This window comes from Syngnathus leptorhynchus, chromosome 7, assembly GCF_054491065.1.
Source record: "Syngnathus leptorhynchus isolate UIUO chromosome 7, UIUO_Slep, whole genome shotgun sequence".
NCBI lineage: Eukaryota > Metazoa > Chordata > Actinopteri > Syngnathiformes > Syngnathidae > Syngnathus > Syngnathus leptorhynchus.
In genome coordinates, this window is record NC_141201.1 from 7,903,370 (window position 1) to 7,921,755 (window position 18,386).

Sequence of the window (18,386 nt, forward strand, 5' to 3'; positions counted from 1 at the left end):
GATGAAAATCCATGGAATTAACTACCAACACCAAAAACAAATGTCACATTGTATAAACAACCAAATAAATAAATAAATAAAAGGAATGGAAAGCATACAGTTTGTCTCAAGCTCGTCTGCAATTTCACGATTGAAATTGAGGTGTATCCCGCCTCTTGGTTAAAGTCAGTTGGGATCGGCTCCAGTTTAGTCTTTTGTAGGAAACGTACATGCCTGGATATGAACAATTCTTGATCAGTCTCTTCATCAAAATAATACAAATAACCAAAGATAAAAGATGTACCATTGCTATAATGTTACCACATTACCGGACTATTTATATTATGCACTCTATGTACAATATACATTATATATAAATAGCATAGACGCTAATATCAAAATAAAATAAAATATCATAATGTTCTTCTTTTCTTGTACCTCAAGCTCAATGGCTTAATGGCTTAGTTTTCTGACACTCAACAATTGGCTGGGATCAGAAACCAGAATTGGCTGAATATAACAGCAAAGATGTTGTCACCAAAAATGAATCATGCCAGAATTTATTTGGAACCCTTGTGGTCTTTGACTGATTATTTTGGTCTGAGTTTGAATGTTGAATTTATTGTAAGAGATGCCTGCCTTTCTGTTCATTTGGGTGGTTAGGCGGCACAAAAGATGGCTTATCCTCCAAAAATGTCATTGGCAAAGCAGAGCACAGAACAAATCCGTTTCATTTGTGTACGCTATCACTTTTATTAAACAGTACTCATTTTATATGTGACTTAACTCATTTTTTATATCGAGTGGTATTGATGAAGAGAATCGCTAAGTAGTTAAGGCATCATCGCATTGTTGCTTACAGTTGTTTCAGAGGTAGTTTCTATTTTTTTATAATTATGTCACACTGAATACAACTTGGTTATGTAAATCATAACATCGTTATAAGGGAACAAGCATTTATGGCCGGACTTTGTGCAACATACTAGGAATACAGTACACACTATTTTGGAATTACTAAAAGGCAGTTTTTAAATGCTCACTTGGCTGTGACTCAAAAGGACCAGTTCACTAGGAGACCGCAAGGAAACAGCAGTGACGTGAAAGGTGTAGGCGTGACAACATCTTCAAAAAGGTTGACATGCTCTTTGTAATGCTTTCACTTTTTGTTGGGTAAGTGGAATAAGTTAGGGTGCAAGAGAAAAATAGGAAAGGATTGGAAAGAAAAGCTTATGATAGTATATAAAAGGCAAGAAAAATGACTGCAGACATGCTGGTGGAGAAGACCCCTATTTGTGCAGTGGAGGGAGAGATTATTGGCCAGAGCTGCCCTGTACCATTTGTCCTAGTCAGGTTCTTAAATAGATTCAGGATCAATTATTCATAGAGTCCATAACTGGCAATAAACGTTAGCCGAGACAGTGCAGCCTGGGCCAGGGACAACCGGAAAAGACAGAAGCAGATTTAAAAGGCTAAAACTACGGGATAAAACAGATAATCACCGAATAGTGTTTGGACCGCCTTTAAAAGAGCAACATAAAGAAGCGTAGTGAGATATTGGCTGAGTTTAATGGAAATCGATATGAACATAATCAAGGCAAGACAAAGCCATGTGCACAGCATTTTCTGCTTACCTCAAGGAGAACAGCATTGTTATTACAAATCCACGATAGCAAGGCAAAGTACTAATGTCAGAGTGCAAGATGGATTGACGACAAAGTAGAAATAAATAATTGATGTACGCACCAAAATTTAATTGCGTTACGATTTTGAAACGGACGTTATGAATTAAAGATACTTTGCAACCTTTTTAAACCTTGAAAAAAAAATTGCAAACACTCTGAAGCATTCGCCACTGCTAAGTGAGACACCACCTTTGCGTGAGCTATATTCTGGAATTGCTGAATAAAATATGCCTCGTGTAAAAAAGTTCACCCCAAGACACAAAGTAGGAGTACACTTGGCCAAGTATCTTTCCCAACCGCACTCGACTTCCCATTTGAGAGCCAAACACCGCATTGTAAGAAAAAGCCCTATAATGATATGCAAGAATTTCATTCCACAGGCTATGCTGCCGGTCACCCTCTGATCTTTCCTTCAAAGATCACTCACAGGTTCTCGATCGGATTGAGATCAGGGGATTATGGCTGGAGTTTTTTTTTTTTTTTTACTTAAACTACAACATGGATCTACAACTCTCACTCCACATAGGAAACACAATGCAGGCATCTTTTAATGTGTGAAAGAAATGACTTGATAAAAAGTCAAAGTAAAATGGACTCAAAACTCTCATCCACATATTTGTTGCTGTGGTGCAGACACAAAAGCCCGGGGAATGAATAATCACCCAGAGACCATTTGGACGGTAATTGACTGAAGGAATGCCAGGCACTCTCTGATGAACATGTAGACACTTCACTGTGCATCTCCAAATGGCTTTAGTGAGCTAATGGCGGTGTGGGAAAAATGAGCTCACATAAGGCTGGGGTAATGTAGCTTTCAGCTCAGCTCATTTTCCTCCAAACGAAAGAGATAATCTGGACCCCCTAAAGGCCTGTGAGATTGAAAGCTTCGCAAGCGGAAAGGCCAAATAAGTAAGAAAAATTAGACGTGAACCCAGACCAGAGTTTCCTCATTCAACTCCCACGCCACGCATCAGCGGTGCTGATGATGTTCACATGCCTTACGGAGGAATATACAATAAGTCTGCCGTTCCTTGGGTTTATTTTTCTCCCTGCTTCTTTCTTCTCTTTCTGCATTTTATCTTCCTCTCATGTTGACTTCCGTCTAGTTGTCTTTGAGCATGTATTCAAATTGTTTGCACGTTGGAATCTTCAGAACCAATGCAAAAATTCATGTGTACAATATCTGGATGGATGGATGGATAGATGGATCTAAAGACAAAATGTCATCACATTTTCCACATTTCACCTTTAAAATGAATACCAGAATCGCATTCCATTCAGTTGCCCTCTAACAGCAAAACATGACAGTACAATAAAATAATCTCTCATCCATTTTTTTTTTCCTTTGACGTGCGTGGCCCCATGCATGCAGCAGAATGTGAATCTGGGAACCCTGTCCTCCGCTGATCCCTTAGGACCCGCAGCCCTTTTCTGCTCCACATAGGAAACCAAATACATAATGCATCACTATCCGGGCCAATTTCAGAGCAGAGAAGCAAAAAATAGAGAAACTCTTTCCAGGTTCCTGCAATCAGTCCCATGGTTTCTGTGGGAAACGAGGCGAGGCCTCTTTGCAACCCAATAGAATTATTGAGAAAACATGAAAAATTTAGCATCAATTCCCACTGAACATGCCATCCCAAACTTCCCCAAAAACTTGTGTATGACACACACACGTGACAGTGCTTGAATGGGATTTTCTCAACATGGTTATGAGGATGCTGTTGCTTTCTAGTGATGGTGCAGAAGAGGGCACATTACATGCATTGGTGGAGGTTAAAAGGCAACATTTATCCCGAGGGAACAGGATGGCACTGGTAGAGGTGGAACATAGGATTGATTTGTGCTGCTTATAAGTAGGCCTCAGATGGAGCCTGGTGAGCAATTGATCAAAGCAAGCATGTTACTGAGAGATGGTGGTCAGGCAGGCTCAGCCATTTAACATCCATAACTGATAAACAACCACAGGCAAGAGTGCATGGAACATGCATAAATATTTATGGCAAGATACATTGTGGACATATCTTCTAAGCTATGACCAGTGACCAAGAAAATCAACATGCAGAAACAATAATTCACTATCACTTTGCAATAATCATGTGTTTTCTTCTAGGTGGAAAGAGCCAAAGCATTCTCCAATGGAACCACGAGTAAAGAAAGGCAGGGCAATTTAAAAAGAGGGTAAATGGTTTGAATGAATAGTTTTCTTCTTGCAGGGTGGCATAAAAAGTATAATATTCACAATCATCCTGATTGGCTTTGCCTTCTCTGCTGCTGTGGTTGGAATGTAAGAAAGATTTCTCATGACGTAAACTGCTTGAAATGGAAAACCAAGACTGGTGTGTTGAATTTACATTTGAACAAGTTGAATCAAACAGAGACTTGGTTGAAATTCCGATAAATGATTCATGTAGTCATTGAGGTTAATCTATTCAGGCGATAACCATAAATGTAATGCTTTAACTTTGGAAATGGTAGATGCAGCCTAAGGACAACTATAACAACAGTCAACAGCAAATTGGAATCTGAAATGGCTTTTTGTGTCCCTAAATGAACTTTTGTCACTGATTTTAAAAAGGTCATGTTTTCCCCCCTAGCATCTCAGATTTGTGAGATAATTTCATTTTTATTTTGCAATTTCACCCATAAAACTATGTGCGATAGAGATTTTACCATACATTGTAATTCATAGCCATATAACATTCAGCAAAAGGGGATCGTTGCTATAACTGTGAGCCGAAAGAAATTTATGGTCGCCTCATATGACATAAACACAAATAATGAATAACTAATTTTGAAATCACAAGCTAGTAAAAATCATTGTTGATTACACCTCCTCACTCCTTAATTCTTGATCCTCAACCATATGAAGATTGTCTCAACTTGGACTGAGCATCATTAATTGTCAGTGACTATCACCAACCACAAGTTGAACAAGTTGAACAAATGCAAACTCAAACTTCACTTAACTACCTAAGTGAACCTTTTTTCCACTGCTCGGTGAAAACAACACGAACAAAAATCACTCAAACCTTGTCACATTTGTTTTCTGTCTGAAATAAAAGTGGTAGTTATTTTCTGTGATTGCATGCAGCAGACATGCTATTACTACTTTTCAGGTAGCACTGATGCATATAACACTGTATTATTGTTAGGAATTTCCCCCACCCTTCAAAAAAAATAGCTTCAATAAGGAAGATAAAAGGCATAGCCATTAAAATGTGCTGGGCTTCTTTGTTGTTGTGGCGGTACATCAAAGTACACAGCAAAATCCAAGTCGTGCATCAGTCTTGTCCATGAGTGGGATGAAAATTCATGACAAATTTATAGCTATTGCGTCACTGCTGAGAATACACAAGTATACCTTTCATAACAAAGAGCAGACCTCTCAGTCATTTGTCTTCTCGGAGGACACTGATTCATGAAACCTTGTGATCCTTTGAAACAAGAATGACATAGAGACATAGAAGAGATGACAAGGCCAGTGGTGGAGTTGATAGTGGATGCAAACATGTAGCACTGAGCTCCACGTTAATGAAGTCAATTTTATCCAGTCGCACAAAACATTAAAGGTGTGCCGCGTTGCATCTCTGCTGAATGATTACATTGAGATCGAGGGCTAAAAAGATCAACACTCAGGGGACTGCAATATGGAACACAAGCATGTGTGTGTGTGTGTGTGTGTGTGTGTGTGTGTGTGTGTGTGTGTGTGTGTGTGTGTGTGTGTGTGTGTGTGTGTGTGTGTGTGTGTGTGTGTGTGTGTGTGTGTGTGCGCGCGCGCTTTGCAAGGTTATGAAGTGCAGGATGTGCCATTAGGAGTCTGTTTGGCAGAATTTAATATGAAACTACTTCATTATTAAAAATACTCCCAAATTGCAGTTGCACAAATTTAGGATGCCCTGGTGCAAACATCTAAGTATAGATCCTCGCATGCATGTGAAAATTTGTACCAATCAGTTACATTTACAGTCTGGTATGTGTTTGAAAACATTGAACATTAGATGATTATTTATTTATGCATCCGGGTTTTCATTTGTAAATCAAAAATGTGTTTTCACCTCACAGGAGAAGTTATCATAAGAAAGCAGCTTCACTCAACCCGTTCACACTACACACCACAGTGAACAGATTTCGGCCTTGCTGGCCCTTGGTTGGCAGATGGTTTTGTGTCATCTGAACATTGATCACAGGATAACATGTGGTGCTGTTTCACTCTCAAGTGGACTATCCATATGCACAAAAGCTTGCGGACTTGGCTCCTGTGTAGCAACATTGTCCTCGTGTGGTCAAAATGTGAAAAAACACTTGAACGTGAGGGGGTCAAGTGAACATTATAAACATTAGAATTCTATGCATGCAGAAAATAATAATTTCTAATCGTAACTATTTTTTTAATTTGAGTCAAAACATTTTACAGGAAAAAAATGATGATAATATAGTTGCACCAATTTCACTATCACTCAAGATGTGGCTGGCCAAAATTCATTTGCTACCTTTTATTTGCTCTTATTTTTTATATTATTAATCACGTCCCCTCCTCCAATGTCAGACAGCTAATAAAGGGGGGAAAGCACTGAGCAGCTTAATTTACATTTGTTTGTCCATCTGCTCACCTGGATCACGGAGGATGAACAACAGACGGGTTGTGCCATTATGATGCCAAAGTGACTCATCCATCCAACCATTTTCTATACTGCTTGTCCTCATTAGGAGTGCGGGTGAGCTGGAGCCCTTCCCAGCAAACTTTGGGTAGGAAGCAGTGTATACTCTGTTTCCTGGACTGTTCGCCAGCCAGTTGGTGTTTTTTGGAATGTGGGAAAGAGCTGAGGGACACGGCAAAAACTCATGAAAAGTAAGTAGAAACAAATTAATATGAATGGATTCATCTCGTAATAGTCATTATTAATGTATTAAAGCATCAAACTGAAATACCACAAAAATAGTAAGGCAATAAGCCTTATCCACAGACAAGGGAATTAATTATGCATTACATAAATAGAATGTTATTATTAAAAGAAAAAAATGAAGGGTAATTTAAATTCAATAGCGAATCTGTACTCTACTTAAAAAGAAAAAAAAGACAAAATTAATTGATTTTTTCATTGATACGGTCTGTAAGTGTTCAACTTTGTTCTTTCAACTGGCTAACAAATTTACTGTACGTTTTCATCCATTTAGTGAGAATACTTTACGAGTAATTGTCTCCTGCTGCCAAAACTAATAGAAAGAGGACTGGGATAGAAAGACAGATGGAAAGAAAAAAAAAAAAAAAGCAAATCTGAGCAGCAATTGCATTTTTGTGGTCTTCTTTCACATATTGTGTCCAATGACCTTTGTCGTTCCCAAGGGGAAATTAGGTCATTTTTATTTTCTCACAGTTGTTATCACTGTGTCGTCGTCACTTATCTTATCATGTCTGACAACACGTTACACGAGGCAGGTCAAAAATCAATCTCCTATCACGACCCCAAAAAATTGTCTACAGCAATATTTTTGTCTGTAAAAATATTGTAAAGGAAACAATTGCCACTTGTTTCTGCGTGCATGACATCTGAACATCTACATGGCATTTCGTCGACCAGATATCTTACTCTAATTTCTATAATGTTGTGAATATGCTTCAAAGTAAAACCATATTGCATTACATGTGACACTTGAAAGTCAATACAAGCGAGTTAAATTTTTCTGCCAGGCCATTGGGATGGAGTAGGAATTGGAATTTTCACCAGCATGTCCATGCAAGTATACACACACACTCACACACACGTACATTCACCAAGATGAGAAGTGATGTACATGCACTCACAGTAGAATGTTCATGGAGCGAGCACCTGACCTTTCAGATATCTCAAAGTACCTACTATATGTACTGGCTCAAGGCAATTATCAGGCGGACCCTGTCCTTTGACAAACACACCCACCCACATGCACGCGCACGCACAGTGTCTACAAAAAGATTTGGACTGCATAATTCTTTCTCGCCGTGACAACCAACTTGAGAAGTAACCACTACTTCGACACACACGCACATTCAACATGCCTGCAGATTACAATGGAAAGTGGGAGATGGTGAGCAATAAAAACTTTGATGATGTCATGAAAGCCCTCGGTAAGTTGCCATTCAAATATATCATCTTATTCCCTCAATGCAGTGAACGGTAAAGACGATGCCGTGAACTAAAAATATAATAATAAAGACAGATACATATGGGAAAATGTCATTTTAAAAATCTCTGCTAGTTTTTACATTTTCAAATGATTTTTAGAACCCATCTTACAAAATTATTTTAGCCACGGGGATATGATTTCTCTAAAGTGTGCCTTTTTATTAACAGGACGGACACAAACAAATATTAATTTGCATGCTTGCCCGCTTATTAAACGAGAAAAGGTTAATGTTATTTCTTACCCCACGGTTCTTTTTCTAATCATCAATTCTGATGATGTGTCCAATTTTTCACATGGTTAAGTTCATGGCTTTATAACTCTAACAAATATCACTATCATTGAAATGAGCTCAAACTCTTTTGGATTGGTAAATAGTTTAACAAAAGACATTTGAACATTTTGATTATGTTTTCAGAGTATGCAGATAGGAATCACAGTGTGTTCACTACCAACATGCAGTTTTCCTTCATTCTTGTATCCAGACCTCGACTTTGCCACCAGAACAATCGCTTCCAAGCTGCACCAGACAAAAATCATAGTTCAGAACGGAGACAAGTTTGAAACAAAGACGTTGAGCACCTTCAGAAACTATGAGGTTAACTTTACTGTAGGGGTGGAGTTCGAAGAGCAGACAAAGGGTCTTGACAACCGAAAAGTCATGGTAAGGACGATTGGTTGCCCCAATACTGCTTTTCTAAAGAAACTCGTGAACATGTACTCACAGATTAATGGATGCTTATTTTTGCCACGTCACAGACCCTGGTCACCTGGGATGGGGACAAACTGGTGTGTGTTCAGAAGGGGGAAAAGGAAAACCGTGGTTGGAAACACTGGATCGAGGGAGATCTGCTACATCTGGTACGAAAAGAGAAATGTCATCATGCAGAAATTCAAAGGAAAACAAAACAAAATGTTATTTCGACCAACTTAATTACCCTGAGAAACAAGAAAGTGACAGCAAGACACGTAAAACATATTCCCTCGATAGAATCTTTCCGAACACGGTTTGAGGCAATAACAATAAAACGATTCTGTATTATCAGAAGATTCGAGATAAAAGATCTGACAGGTGACATAAGACACAAGATTTCTTGCCAGTGTTGGTCTAAAGGTGTGTGTCCTCTCTTTTAGGAGATCCACGTACTGGACAAAGTCTGTCTCCAAGTTTTTAAGAAGGCCCAGTAAGATGTGCTTAAGTCTCCGAAATTGCACGATACAATCTATTTATAACATTGAAAGTAATAAACTGACAACACAGTGAACTTTTTTTTCCCTCCAAGCCTTTATTACCAAAACACAAGATTTTGTTTGGATCGCGTTCATTATTTAAACCAGAGCGAAAACAGGCCACACGCACAAATGTGCATTATTTAGATTTATTGTTGCTCTCATATTTACACTGTTATTGTATTATTTATTTTATTGTAGCTCGGGGCCGACAACGTTTGGGAGGATCTTGGGGTGGATATGGCATACATATAGTAACTCAAATGTGGGTTTAATAGTTTAGTGAGAGAAACGTGTCAAGTGATTTGGCTCAATCGTTACATCATTAACTTAAGGTGCAAGGTCCAAATGTTCAATGTTTATTTGAGTTCAGACGACAGCGACCCGATAATAATGACTGACATTGGGATTTTTGAGGACGAGTGTCTGTATATTTGCAAGCAAAAAATATATATAAAGCTAAATGCAGTCATGTATTTAAAGTGAAGATAAAAAGTCAACACACTTTTGAACAATTGCCAGGTTTTTGTGACATTATAAAAAAAATGAAAACAAATGTTGCCTTGACTGAGGATGTGGCCTTAGTGTTTGATCAGTTTTGCCAAATATACCTCAGGATTACGACCCAAAGATTCAGTCTAGGTTTCAGAATTTTGCAATAGCGTCATGCTTTAGAGGGAGGATTATTTTGCTTCAGTTAGAACTACCGTCATTGTCAAGATGGAGGATGGACATCATCCTAAAGTCCTGCATATGTGCATTCATAATTATACAGGCAAGCATCACTGGCATATTTTTTGTGTTTATGTTTGTGTTACGTAATAAGATTGTCAATTGTTTTTCACTTTTGGCAGACCTGGACATATTCCAATTACCCAGAGATACAAAGACATTTGTTTTATTGAGTGACTTTCAGTTTGTTCACTTACGTACACAATGTGGTTAGGATAGAAACTCTTAGAACAACTGACATGTATTTGTTTCCATAAATTGCAGAATTCCAAATGAGAATGGGTCAATTAGACAGCAGCGCTGTTTGACTGCGACTGTTCATATGCCTGCAAGGCCAAGTCAATGTAGCCAGACCTCTGGGATTCCTTTTTGGCATAGATCTGTTGAGACAGCAATATAGATTTGTTTATTACTGTCATGCAAACACAAACACATAATTGTTGCTGCACATTGGAGGGAGGTTATTGTACAGGTGGAACAACTTAAAGACTTTTGCAATGTAAGGTAAAAAAAACAAAAACAAATCATGCCTTGTCAGACAGACACATGATTTATGGCTGTAGTTGTCACTGAGAAGACTTGAGGGGTAAATGAAGTCACAGCCCTATCTAGTGGACAAATAGTGTAAGGACACCCTTCAGCAGGTGAGTACTGTTTTATGAGAGACTAATAGAATAATTGGTCAAATGTGGGCCAATGTTGAAAAGAGCTATAATCATCGGGCTCCAACTAAAACCAACAATTAAACAATGAAAATCAGGCATTGTTTTGTTTTTGGAGTACAACAGAAGCGTCTTAAAAGATATTTGTTGGTCTATAGACACAGCACAGTCAAATGTTTTAGAAACCCACACTCATCATTGAAATAATTTGAAACTGATGAGACTGGTGCTTGCTGAAATGCATACTAACAAGTCGCAGTACTTGTTGTTAAATGTTCACATGACAATAAAAAGAAAACAAAAAAGGCTATGAGAAATAGAAATGTTAAAAAGAACTGCCTCAGTAGGAGTAGAAGATATCAACCTAATCTTAAAAGCTCATGACGGCTAGTGTTCTCACCTTGACAAGGTCAATGTCTGCAGCCTGAAGTCTGGAAGCTTCCAGTGCCGACTCGCTGTGAGGGTGGACCAGGTGGAAGAGAGACACGAGCCTTACTGCGTCCTGCAGTCTGAATCAGAAAAAAACAATTCTGCCTGAACCAAACACTGTAAACACCCAAAAAAAATCTGTCGAAGAGCAACGTGCAATAGAAGAAAGCCATCTATTAAACTCACAATTCTTTCTTCAGCATGTCCACAATGAGGCCATCAATCCTGCGAGCGTTGAGCAGGTACCAGGCCATACCTCCAAAGTGCCGAGTAGAACGAAGAAGCTCATATTTCCCATGTTTGTCCAGATCTTCATAGGTGGCGGCGTGCACCTGACACAAATGGATGTCAAGTTTGTAGTTCGGTTGCTATGGCGAGGCACTCAGCTTACCTTGATGTACTGTGATGAGTCAGGTTCAAACTGGACCAGACACAGGTCCAACACATCCTCGTGGCGGTCCTGAGCGAACACCATCTAGTAGAAAAGAAAGTATGCAAGCAAAAGAAGAAATAAAAAGAAGGAACTGGTTGTGAGTTTTAACTGTCATTACTCTTAGCATCATTATATTTGGTTGTTTGATAGTCGTGACAGTCACAGCAGCATTTGAAAGAAAAAAGCAGCTTTGATGGGCTATTTTTTTTACCTTTAGGTTTTTCTCACTAAAGAGCAATGGCGTAGTGATTTTGCGTCCATCTCTTGGAAAGTAGACCTGAATGAGTCGGTCTCTTTCCTCCCAGGTGGCTTTTCTTAATGTGCCGTCGGTCTCCCTCACAACAATGAACCTTTCCTGAGGGCAAAACAAACGCACAAATGAACCATGCATCAACACAAGGTGCAAAAAATAATTATTACAAAACAGAGGTGATGATCATTTTTGTACATTTCCGAAATAGATTCAGAGATATGCAGAAAATGCATGTTTATTTAACAACAGGAAAGGAGATACAAATAGTTGCTGAACTTTAAATGGAACTGCTTATTGTACATCATTCCGAGAGACATTTCTGATACTTTATTTACTGGCTTTCAGTGAAGTTCTGCACTGGTAACGGATGCGGTAATGTCTATCCAAAATGTTTCTTTTTATCTTTTTGTTTATCTGATGAAGTTGAATATACTTACCCTGTTTGGAATATTGTAGGTGATGTCTGTGAAGACATATTTGGCTGTATCCATGCCATCGAGAATCTTGTCGACAGACAGTATGTCACTGATGGGCTTTCTCTCAGGTAACACAGGTGGCATTTGCAGCATCTTTTGAGCTTTCTCTGTGGCCAACTTCACCGCCTGAAAGCATACAGTGGCTACTGAGTAACAAGTCGTGTGTGTGTGAGACTGCAAGAAAAGGATAGTGTGACTCAAGGCACCAACCTGCTCCAACTGTTCATCCGTCATGAGTTTATACGTTGGCGGCTTCAGCTCCTGTTTTACTGATCGGAACACCTTTTGCAGGTCCAGGCCTGTTATCTTGGTCAGGATGTCCTGCACAACTGGATCTGTGAACTGGGGCTTTGCATTGTTTTGCACTATGGAGAAGAAATATGCAATTATAATCAAGGTCTAGCAACCAAATATTAACGCTGTAAAAATATGTCATTGTAATATCTAGCTGGCAACAGAAAAGAATGCAGAAGCTGTGATGGTAAACTGTAAATCTAATCGTTTGTACAACGAATCTAAATGTGGATGTTTTGTATTTGTGACACACGACAAGGTCAGCTTTACAATTACATGGTTTGCGCTATTGCACGTTATGATCCAGACTGTGTAAAATACATACCGGTGTCTGGCGTATCGATGCATAAAGTCCGAGTGCTACATTTTACGAGCAAGTTTTTATTTCTCTGAACAATTTGCAGCCAAGAGCAGCCTCGGTGTAAGCACCGTGCTGTACCGAGCGCTGCCATTTTTCTGCTTCTTTGTTAGTTTCATTTTCTTTTACGCCACGCTGACGCACACTGTCGCTGCCGTTGCATTACTGCCATCTTCTGTTCTTTTGAAACATCCCAATGCCGTTAAGGAGACTGCCCTTTTTGTACAGTACGTTATTTTTCAGTTTCATGAGTTTGATCGGCCCCCATAAGTGGCTATTTTAACGAGTCAAATGTTTATAAAATACATTTTGGTTTATACCTTGATTCCCCTTGTAACTGAAATTGTTATATGCTTTTATTTCTTAATACAGTGGAGCCTCGGTTTTCAAACACAATCCGTTCCAGAAGGCTGTTCGAGAAGTGAATCGTTAAATTCCGAATCATGTTTTCACATTACAAACAATGGGGAAAAATGAATCCGTTCCAAGCAAAAAAAAAAACAAAAAACCGTCATTTGCGCGTTTTTGTCCGATCGCGCAACTGCAGCGCACCGCCGAACGCGCAACTGTAGCGCGTCGCCGACCGCGCAACTGCACCGCGCTGGTCGCATTATTGTGACAGAGCGGCCGCTGAAATGCAGAAAATATTTTTAAAGTCCTGATGTACTTTCCAAATTTTTTCCTTGGTGATTAAATCGTTTCACTATAAGCATGAATCCTCTGTCTGTTTCTGTCCACAAGATGGCACTGTAATAAAGCTGTTTTACTCGTTATAGTCACACTCGTTCCTCTCTAATATGTCAGAACATTTATTAAGCCAATGCACTACTCACACTACTCATTTTGCGTCACGTTCAGAAAAATTCTGAATGCAGAAATATTAGATTTTGTCTCAGTTTCTTCACAAAGTGATTTCATCTATACCACAATAAAAATATATTGACGTATTACCACTTTCAAACACGTTTAACACAAATTACAGTGCAAAATCAGGGTCCGTTTAATTGAACACGAAGCTGGTCTAGTGCATCATTATATTCCATGACTGTTGTATGAATTGCAACAGGTGGCAGTATATTGAATCTTTATTGTATTACTGATAAATGGGCTGGAGCAGGAGTTTGTCCACAACCAAATATAACCAATAAAAAAATAACAACAATGACAAAAAACAATTAACAAATTATTTATGGAGGACATTTCATACGCAGGGCAACTCATTGTGTTAGACACAACCAAAAGTGCAACATCTAAAATCCTTAACAACCAGAAGATGTTACAATTTGGTTGGGAATCACTGCCTTAGAGAATTTCACAGGCTGCAACAAAGGTCTTTTCACCTCCTGTGTTCACACATGCTATGCAATCTCACCACGTTCTTCATTCACAGTAGCAGTACAGCTATATCACTCTTATCAGTAGAAGTAAAGAAGAATTGCAGTAATTCAGCCGCTCATCATGTTTAAGGTCATGGGAATCTTGAGCATGGTCACTATATTCAAATGTCGGACACATATGCGATGAAGACGGGCAACTATTCACACTCACAATGACACTAGTTAAGCAAATGTACTACCACAATACCATCAGTCATGGGGTTTACTTATTTACTCTTAATTACTGTCATGATTAAACTCAGATTCTGCTCTATATTTGTGCTGAACACTGCACACATCCAGACATGCGAGGAGAAATCAGAGTGAAAGGGGAATGCAAACTGTGCAGCACCACTTGAGCTGAGAGATGAACTGGCATGGTGCCTTGCTCAAGGTTGCCAAGTTTTGTCTGAGGCAGTCTCGATTAATACTATTTCTAGGATTTATCAGTTATTATATTGTTCTATTCCTTGCAAATATATCGGTAATCTATTTATTTATTTTATTATTTTTACTTTTTTTTTTATGGATGGTAACAAAAATTATAGGTTATACTCTGCCACTCAGACGCGAAACAAATATTCTCCAGGATTTAGGTTCTCCTTAAAATTGATACACCTCTACCTCACCAGTTCACTAATCTACCGAAGTATACATTGTTGGGGCAGATGGAGGTGTGGTTTAAGTGGGTAATGAGGTGAATCGTTAGCAGCAGTTTGTCCAGAAGCACAGACACCAGTGGAATGATGTGTTGATTGAACTGCAAGAGGCCCCAACTATACTGCCAGATGTATGCAGCTGTCACACTGCTGATGGAGGAAGACAAGTAACCATGTGACCTAAACTCAGTCATTCAGACTATCTGTCTGTCTCTCTCAGCCAGTCTTGCAGTCTGTCTTTTTTAGGTTTTTTTTTACCACATAAAAAAATGTGATAAAAAAAACAACTATTTTGGAGCTGGAAATTTAACTATCTTCATTGAAAAAAGAAATAATCACTGAAAAGAAAAAAAGGATGTAGTGGAACCCAAACTTTTGAACTGTAGTATTACATTGCATACATATCTAGAGCATGACATAATTATCAAGCAGGGAATGATCAACACGTGTACAGTTATAAGTGGTGAAGCAATGCAGGTGGACATGTCAAGTGTGTGTGTTGTGCAAAAATATTTAAGCTGCGCATTAATGTGAATATGAATGTCCATACGTTGCAATTTGTAGGCCAGCAAGAAGGAGTCTTTAGATGTTATTTCAGTGTATTAAATATTTGCATTGCAGATGAATATGTAAACAAAATAAACGTGACAAGCAGTCATCTGCACACGTGTAACATTTTCTGGATGAAAATTTTCAAGAACGCTTTAAACATGCTTGTGGAGCCTGTCAGGCTCAGATTAAAAATAAAATTTAGGTTAGAAAATATTTACAGAGAAAAAAAAAATACTCCTGACCGGCTCTATAGAACACAAACTAGACCGTATTACATTATTAATAAATACAGCATTAATAAACTTTAAAATCCAAATAAAAGTTCAAATCAATGGTACAGTGTGTAAACGGCTTTGATTTATCATTGTTCAGTCATTTTAAAAACCCACGATCAATTTCAGTAATACACAGGAATAGGGTCTAAACTTCTAACACATCAACATAAATAATGCAGTATAATTATCAGCCTCTAATTATATTCCACGTCTCTCCGCCATCTTTCTGTTACGGATACCCGTAGGAGGCAAATCACCCCATCACAAATTTGCAATGACGAGAAGTCATATGTAATGACATTTTCCTCCCACCTCTGCTGAAAACATTGAGAAGGCTTGCGACATGTGTTCTCTCTGCGACACTGTGCTTCAAAATGAATGCAGTATCAATTTCGAACATTGCATTCTATTAATTCACCACTAGAAAGCACTAAATAATACACGCTGTCTGTTTTTTAAACGAAAAACGTGTCAAGAGTTTATTATTGCAATGATTCACTTTATGGGCAATGAGTGCACACATTAATCAATACCAAAGACAAAATAAAGGGATGCAGCATATTTAGAAAAAAGCTTTTTTTATTTATTTTTTTCATCTGGACTGCAGATGGAACGCAAAGGCAATGCTGAAGCAATAGCACTTGCCTGACCACATCCGACGACTAATCTCCCTGTATTTCCTCTATTACGACAAAACTTCTGCTCTGAAATACCCTCCACCTTGTTTTTACCCTTTATGATAGAAAGAAGCTTCTTTATCCCTCCAAATTATCATAGTCTCTCAAAACAACCATTGCATTCCCCAGCGGAGCAAAGGTGACCTTTAACCTTCTTGAAAGCAGAGTATTAACTGCCTTATCAGTGCCACGCTCCTCCTGTCACTTCATCCCTTGGTCAATGCAATCTTAAATTATAAAAATAACAAAGTGAGAGTGAGGGAGCGGGGGCCTTGGGCTGGCAGGCAGCCTCTCGTGTTGCATGCAAACCTGTGAACTCAGCCAGTCGTGAGTTAACAAATGCGACGCAGAGGTCTTTCTGATGTGTGTGTGTGTGTGTGTGTGTGTGTGTGTGTGTGTGTGTGTGTGTGTGTGTGTGTGTGTGTGTGTGTGTGTGTGTAGCTAGGTTGGTTTGACTTTCAACTTGATGAAGTAAGGTGAGCAGAAGGTCAGGTTTGTGTGTGCATGTGTGAGTGTATTTTATTCCAAATAAAGTGAACACATTTAAAACTCCATAGTTTAACACAATCTGTTTTAGGGATGCTGGCCAACCTTCACATGGGATGAGAAAGCACCTACAAACAAGCGACCATTCACTTTCACACCAATGGACAATTTAGTCTTCAATTAACCTAATATGCATGTTTTAGAAAAGTGAGAGGAAGCCGCAGCACCCAGCATAGGGAGAACATGCAAACCCCACGCAAGAAGGCCACCAGCACGAGATGAAATTCAAACCCAGAACTATGAAGCTAACCACTTCGGACTCTATTTTCATGCCCATTGAAAGTCTGGCGTGAAGCGTGGCCTAAATATGTATAAGGGATGGCTGGACCGAGTTTTGGTATTTTCGCAAACCTGTGCGATGAGAATGGTACATTTTAAAAAGGGCATTGTGCGCCGTTGTGGGCATTGACATAGCCAAATCGATTTAATGCCAATCAAAGATTCTGCTTCCGTCTCTTTAAATACAGCAGGCTTCTCATGCAGTCCGTGTCATGGCGAAAGGATAAACTGATCTGCTTTTGTCCTGTAATAGGTTGAGACATTTATTATGAACGGAAAGCTGATCTCCAAAGGAAGATGATATACATAACGTTGGCTACGTGTCTATCAAATTCCCACCCAAGAGCAACGAGGCTGATGTTGACATAAAAATCAGGATCTGCCAGTTTTTATGCTTGTGCGGAGCTGCTATATCAGCATATACAGCACCCTTAGAGTTTACACTCAAACGCCCTTTAATTAACAAATATAACACAACATTAGAATCTAACTGCTAAACAATGTATAAAAACAATCAAACACTCATCTGGGCTCAATCTACATGTAAATCCTGGATGGCTGGTGCACTCCTGTTGTATCTACTGATGAAACCTAGTCAGATAAGAGGCAAAATGTCATTTGATTGATTGATTGATTGGTTTGATTGATTCAACGCCCTGAAGATGAAATACCCTGGATGAATAAGCGTATCCACAAGCATGTCACTGTTGTGTCTTGCTTCACCGTTCTTGTTAGTTTAAACAAAGATGTTTGCACAAATAGGTCTATTTTATTTGAAAAATACAAGGACTGTAAGATTTAAATAGAAGATGGGATTTCCACAAATGAACTTTTTTGACATTTCTGTGAATCAAATAAAAACAAGTGTGTCAATTGTAAATTTGACATTTTGATAATTCCATTTTGCCCAAATTCTTTGGTGCTTTTTTTTCCTGACACCTTGCCCTGCCAACATCTCTGCCCAGGACCCCTAGTTAGTCATTCAGTATCTTAATGAGAAAAAAAGGGTAATGTGCTGCACACACTCATTCTAATTATCAAGTGGCTTCAGAGAGATCTTTTGGAGGCCAGATGTAGTAATGTCACAGTGCCCCCTTGTCCACCCAAACTATCACCCAACTCCCCCCCCACCCACTTACTGTTCCTATCATTGTGCCTCCTCTAGCCTTCAGTCTGCACTCTCCCCATGCTCATTCTTCCTCCTCTATGAGGGAGGAGGAGGGGGAATACGACCGACCTTGAGTTCTCACTCTCAAGCCACAACGTCTCACACGCAGGTGCATAGACCCCCCCCCCCCCCCCCCACACACACACACACGCACACACTCA

General features: G+C 39.1%; 2 protein-coding genes across 2 annotated transcripts; one reads left to right on the forward strand and one right to left on the reverse strand.

The window, feature by feature from the left end:
- Window positions 1–7,623: 7,623 nt before the first annotated feature.
- rbp2a (retinol binding protein 2a, cellular) lies at window positions 7,624–9,091 on the forward strand. Its single transcript, XM_085915823.1, has 4 exons — window positions 7,624–7,770; window positions 8,312–8,490; window positions 8,586–8,687; window positions 8,961–9,091. The coding sequence occupies exons 1-4, from the start codon at window positions 7,698–7,700 to the stop codon at window positions 9,012–9,014; spliced, it is 408 nt and encodes a 135-aa protein (XP_085771949.1). The 5' UTR covers window positions 7,624–7,697; the 3' UTR covers window positions 9,015–9,091.
- Window positions 9,092–9,938: 847 nt separating this feature from the next.
- mrps22 (mitochondrial ribosomal protein S22) lies at window positions 9,939–12,808 on the reverse strand. The gene is made up of 8 exons (XM_085915821.1): window positions 12,661–12,808; window positions 12,252–12,406; window positions 12,003–12,167; window positions 11,524–11,667; window positions 11,271–11,354; window positions 11,066–11,211; window positions 10,851–10,959; window positions 9,939–10,168 (listed from the first exon to the last, which is right to left on the reverse strand). The coding sequence occupies exons 1-8, from the start codon at window positions 12,785–12,787 to the stop codon at window positions 10,076–10,078; spliced, it is 1,023 nt and encodes a 340-aa protein (XP_085771947.1). The 5' UTR covers window positions 12,788–12,808; the 3' UTR covers window positions 9,939–10,075.
- Window positions 12,809–18,386: the final 5,578 nt, after the last annotated feature.

Bases quoted from the DNA above. Each gene is read 5' to 3' on its own strand.
- rbp2a (XM_085915823.1), top strand. From the start codon at position 7,698: ATGCCTGCAGATTACAATGGAAAGTGGGAGATGGTGAGCAATAAAAAC. The intron at 7,771-8,311 runs GTAAGTTGCCAT...TCTTGTATCCAG, and splicing joins TGATGTCATGAAAGCCCTCG to ACCTCGACTTTGCCACCAGA. The intron at 8,491-8,585 runs GTAAGGACGATT...GCCACGTCACAG, and splicing joins TTGACAACCGAAAAGTCATG to ACCCTGGTCACCTGGGATGG.
- mrps22 (XM_085915821.1), bottom strand. From the start codon at position 12,787: ATGGCAGCGCTCGGTACAGCACGGTGCTTACACCGAGGCTGCTCTTGG. The intron at 11,355-11,523 runs GTAAAAAAAATA...CTTTTCTACTAG, and splicing joins TTAGTGAGAAAAACCTAAAG to ATGGTGTTCGCTCAGGACCG. The intron at 10,960-11,065 runs GTGAGTTTAATA...TTTCTGATTCAG, and splicing joins GACATGCTGAAGAAAGAATT to ACTGCAGGACGCAGTAAGGC.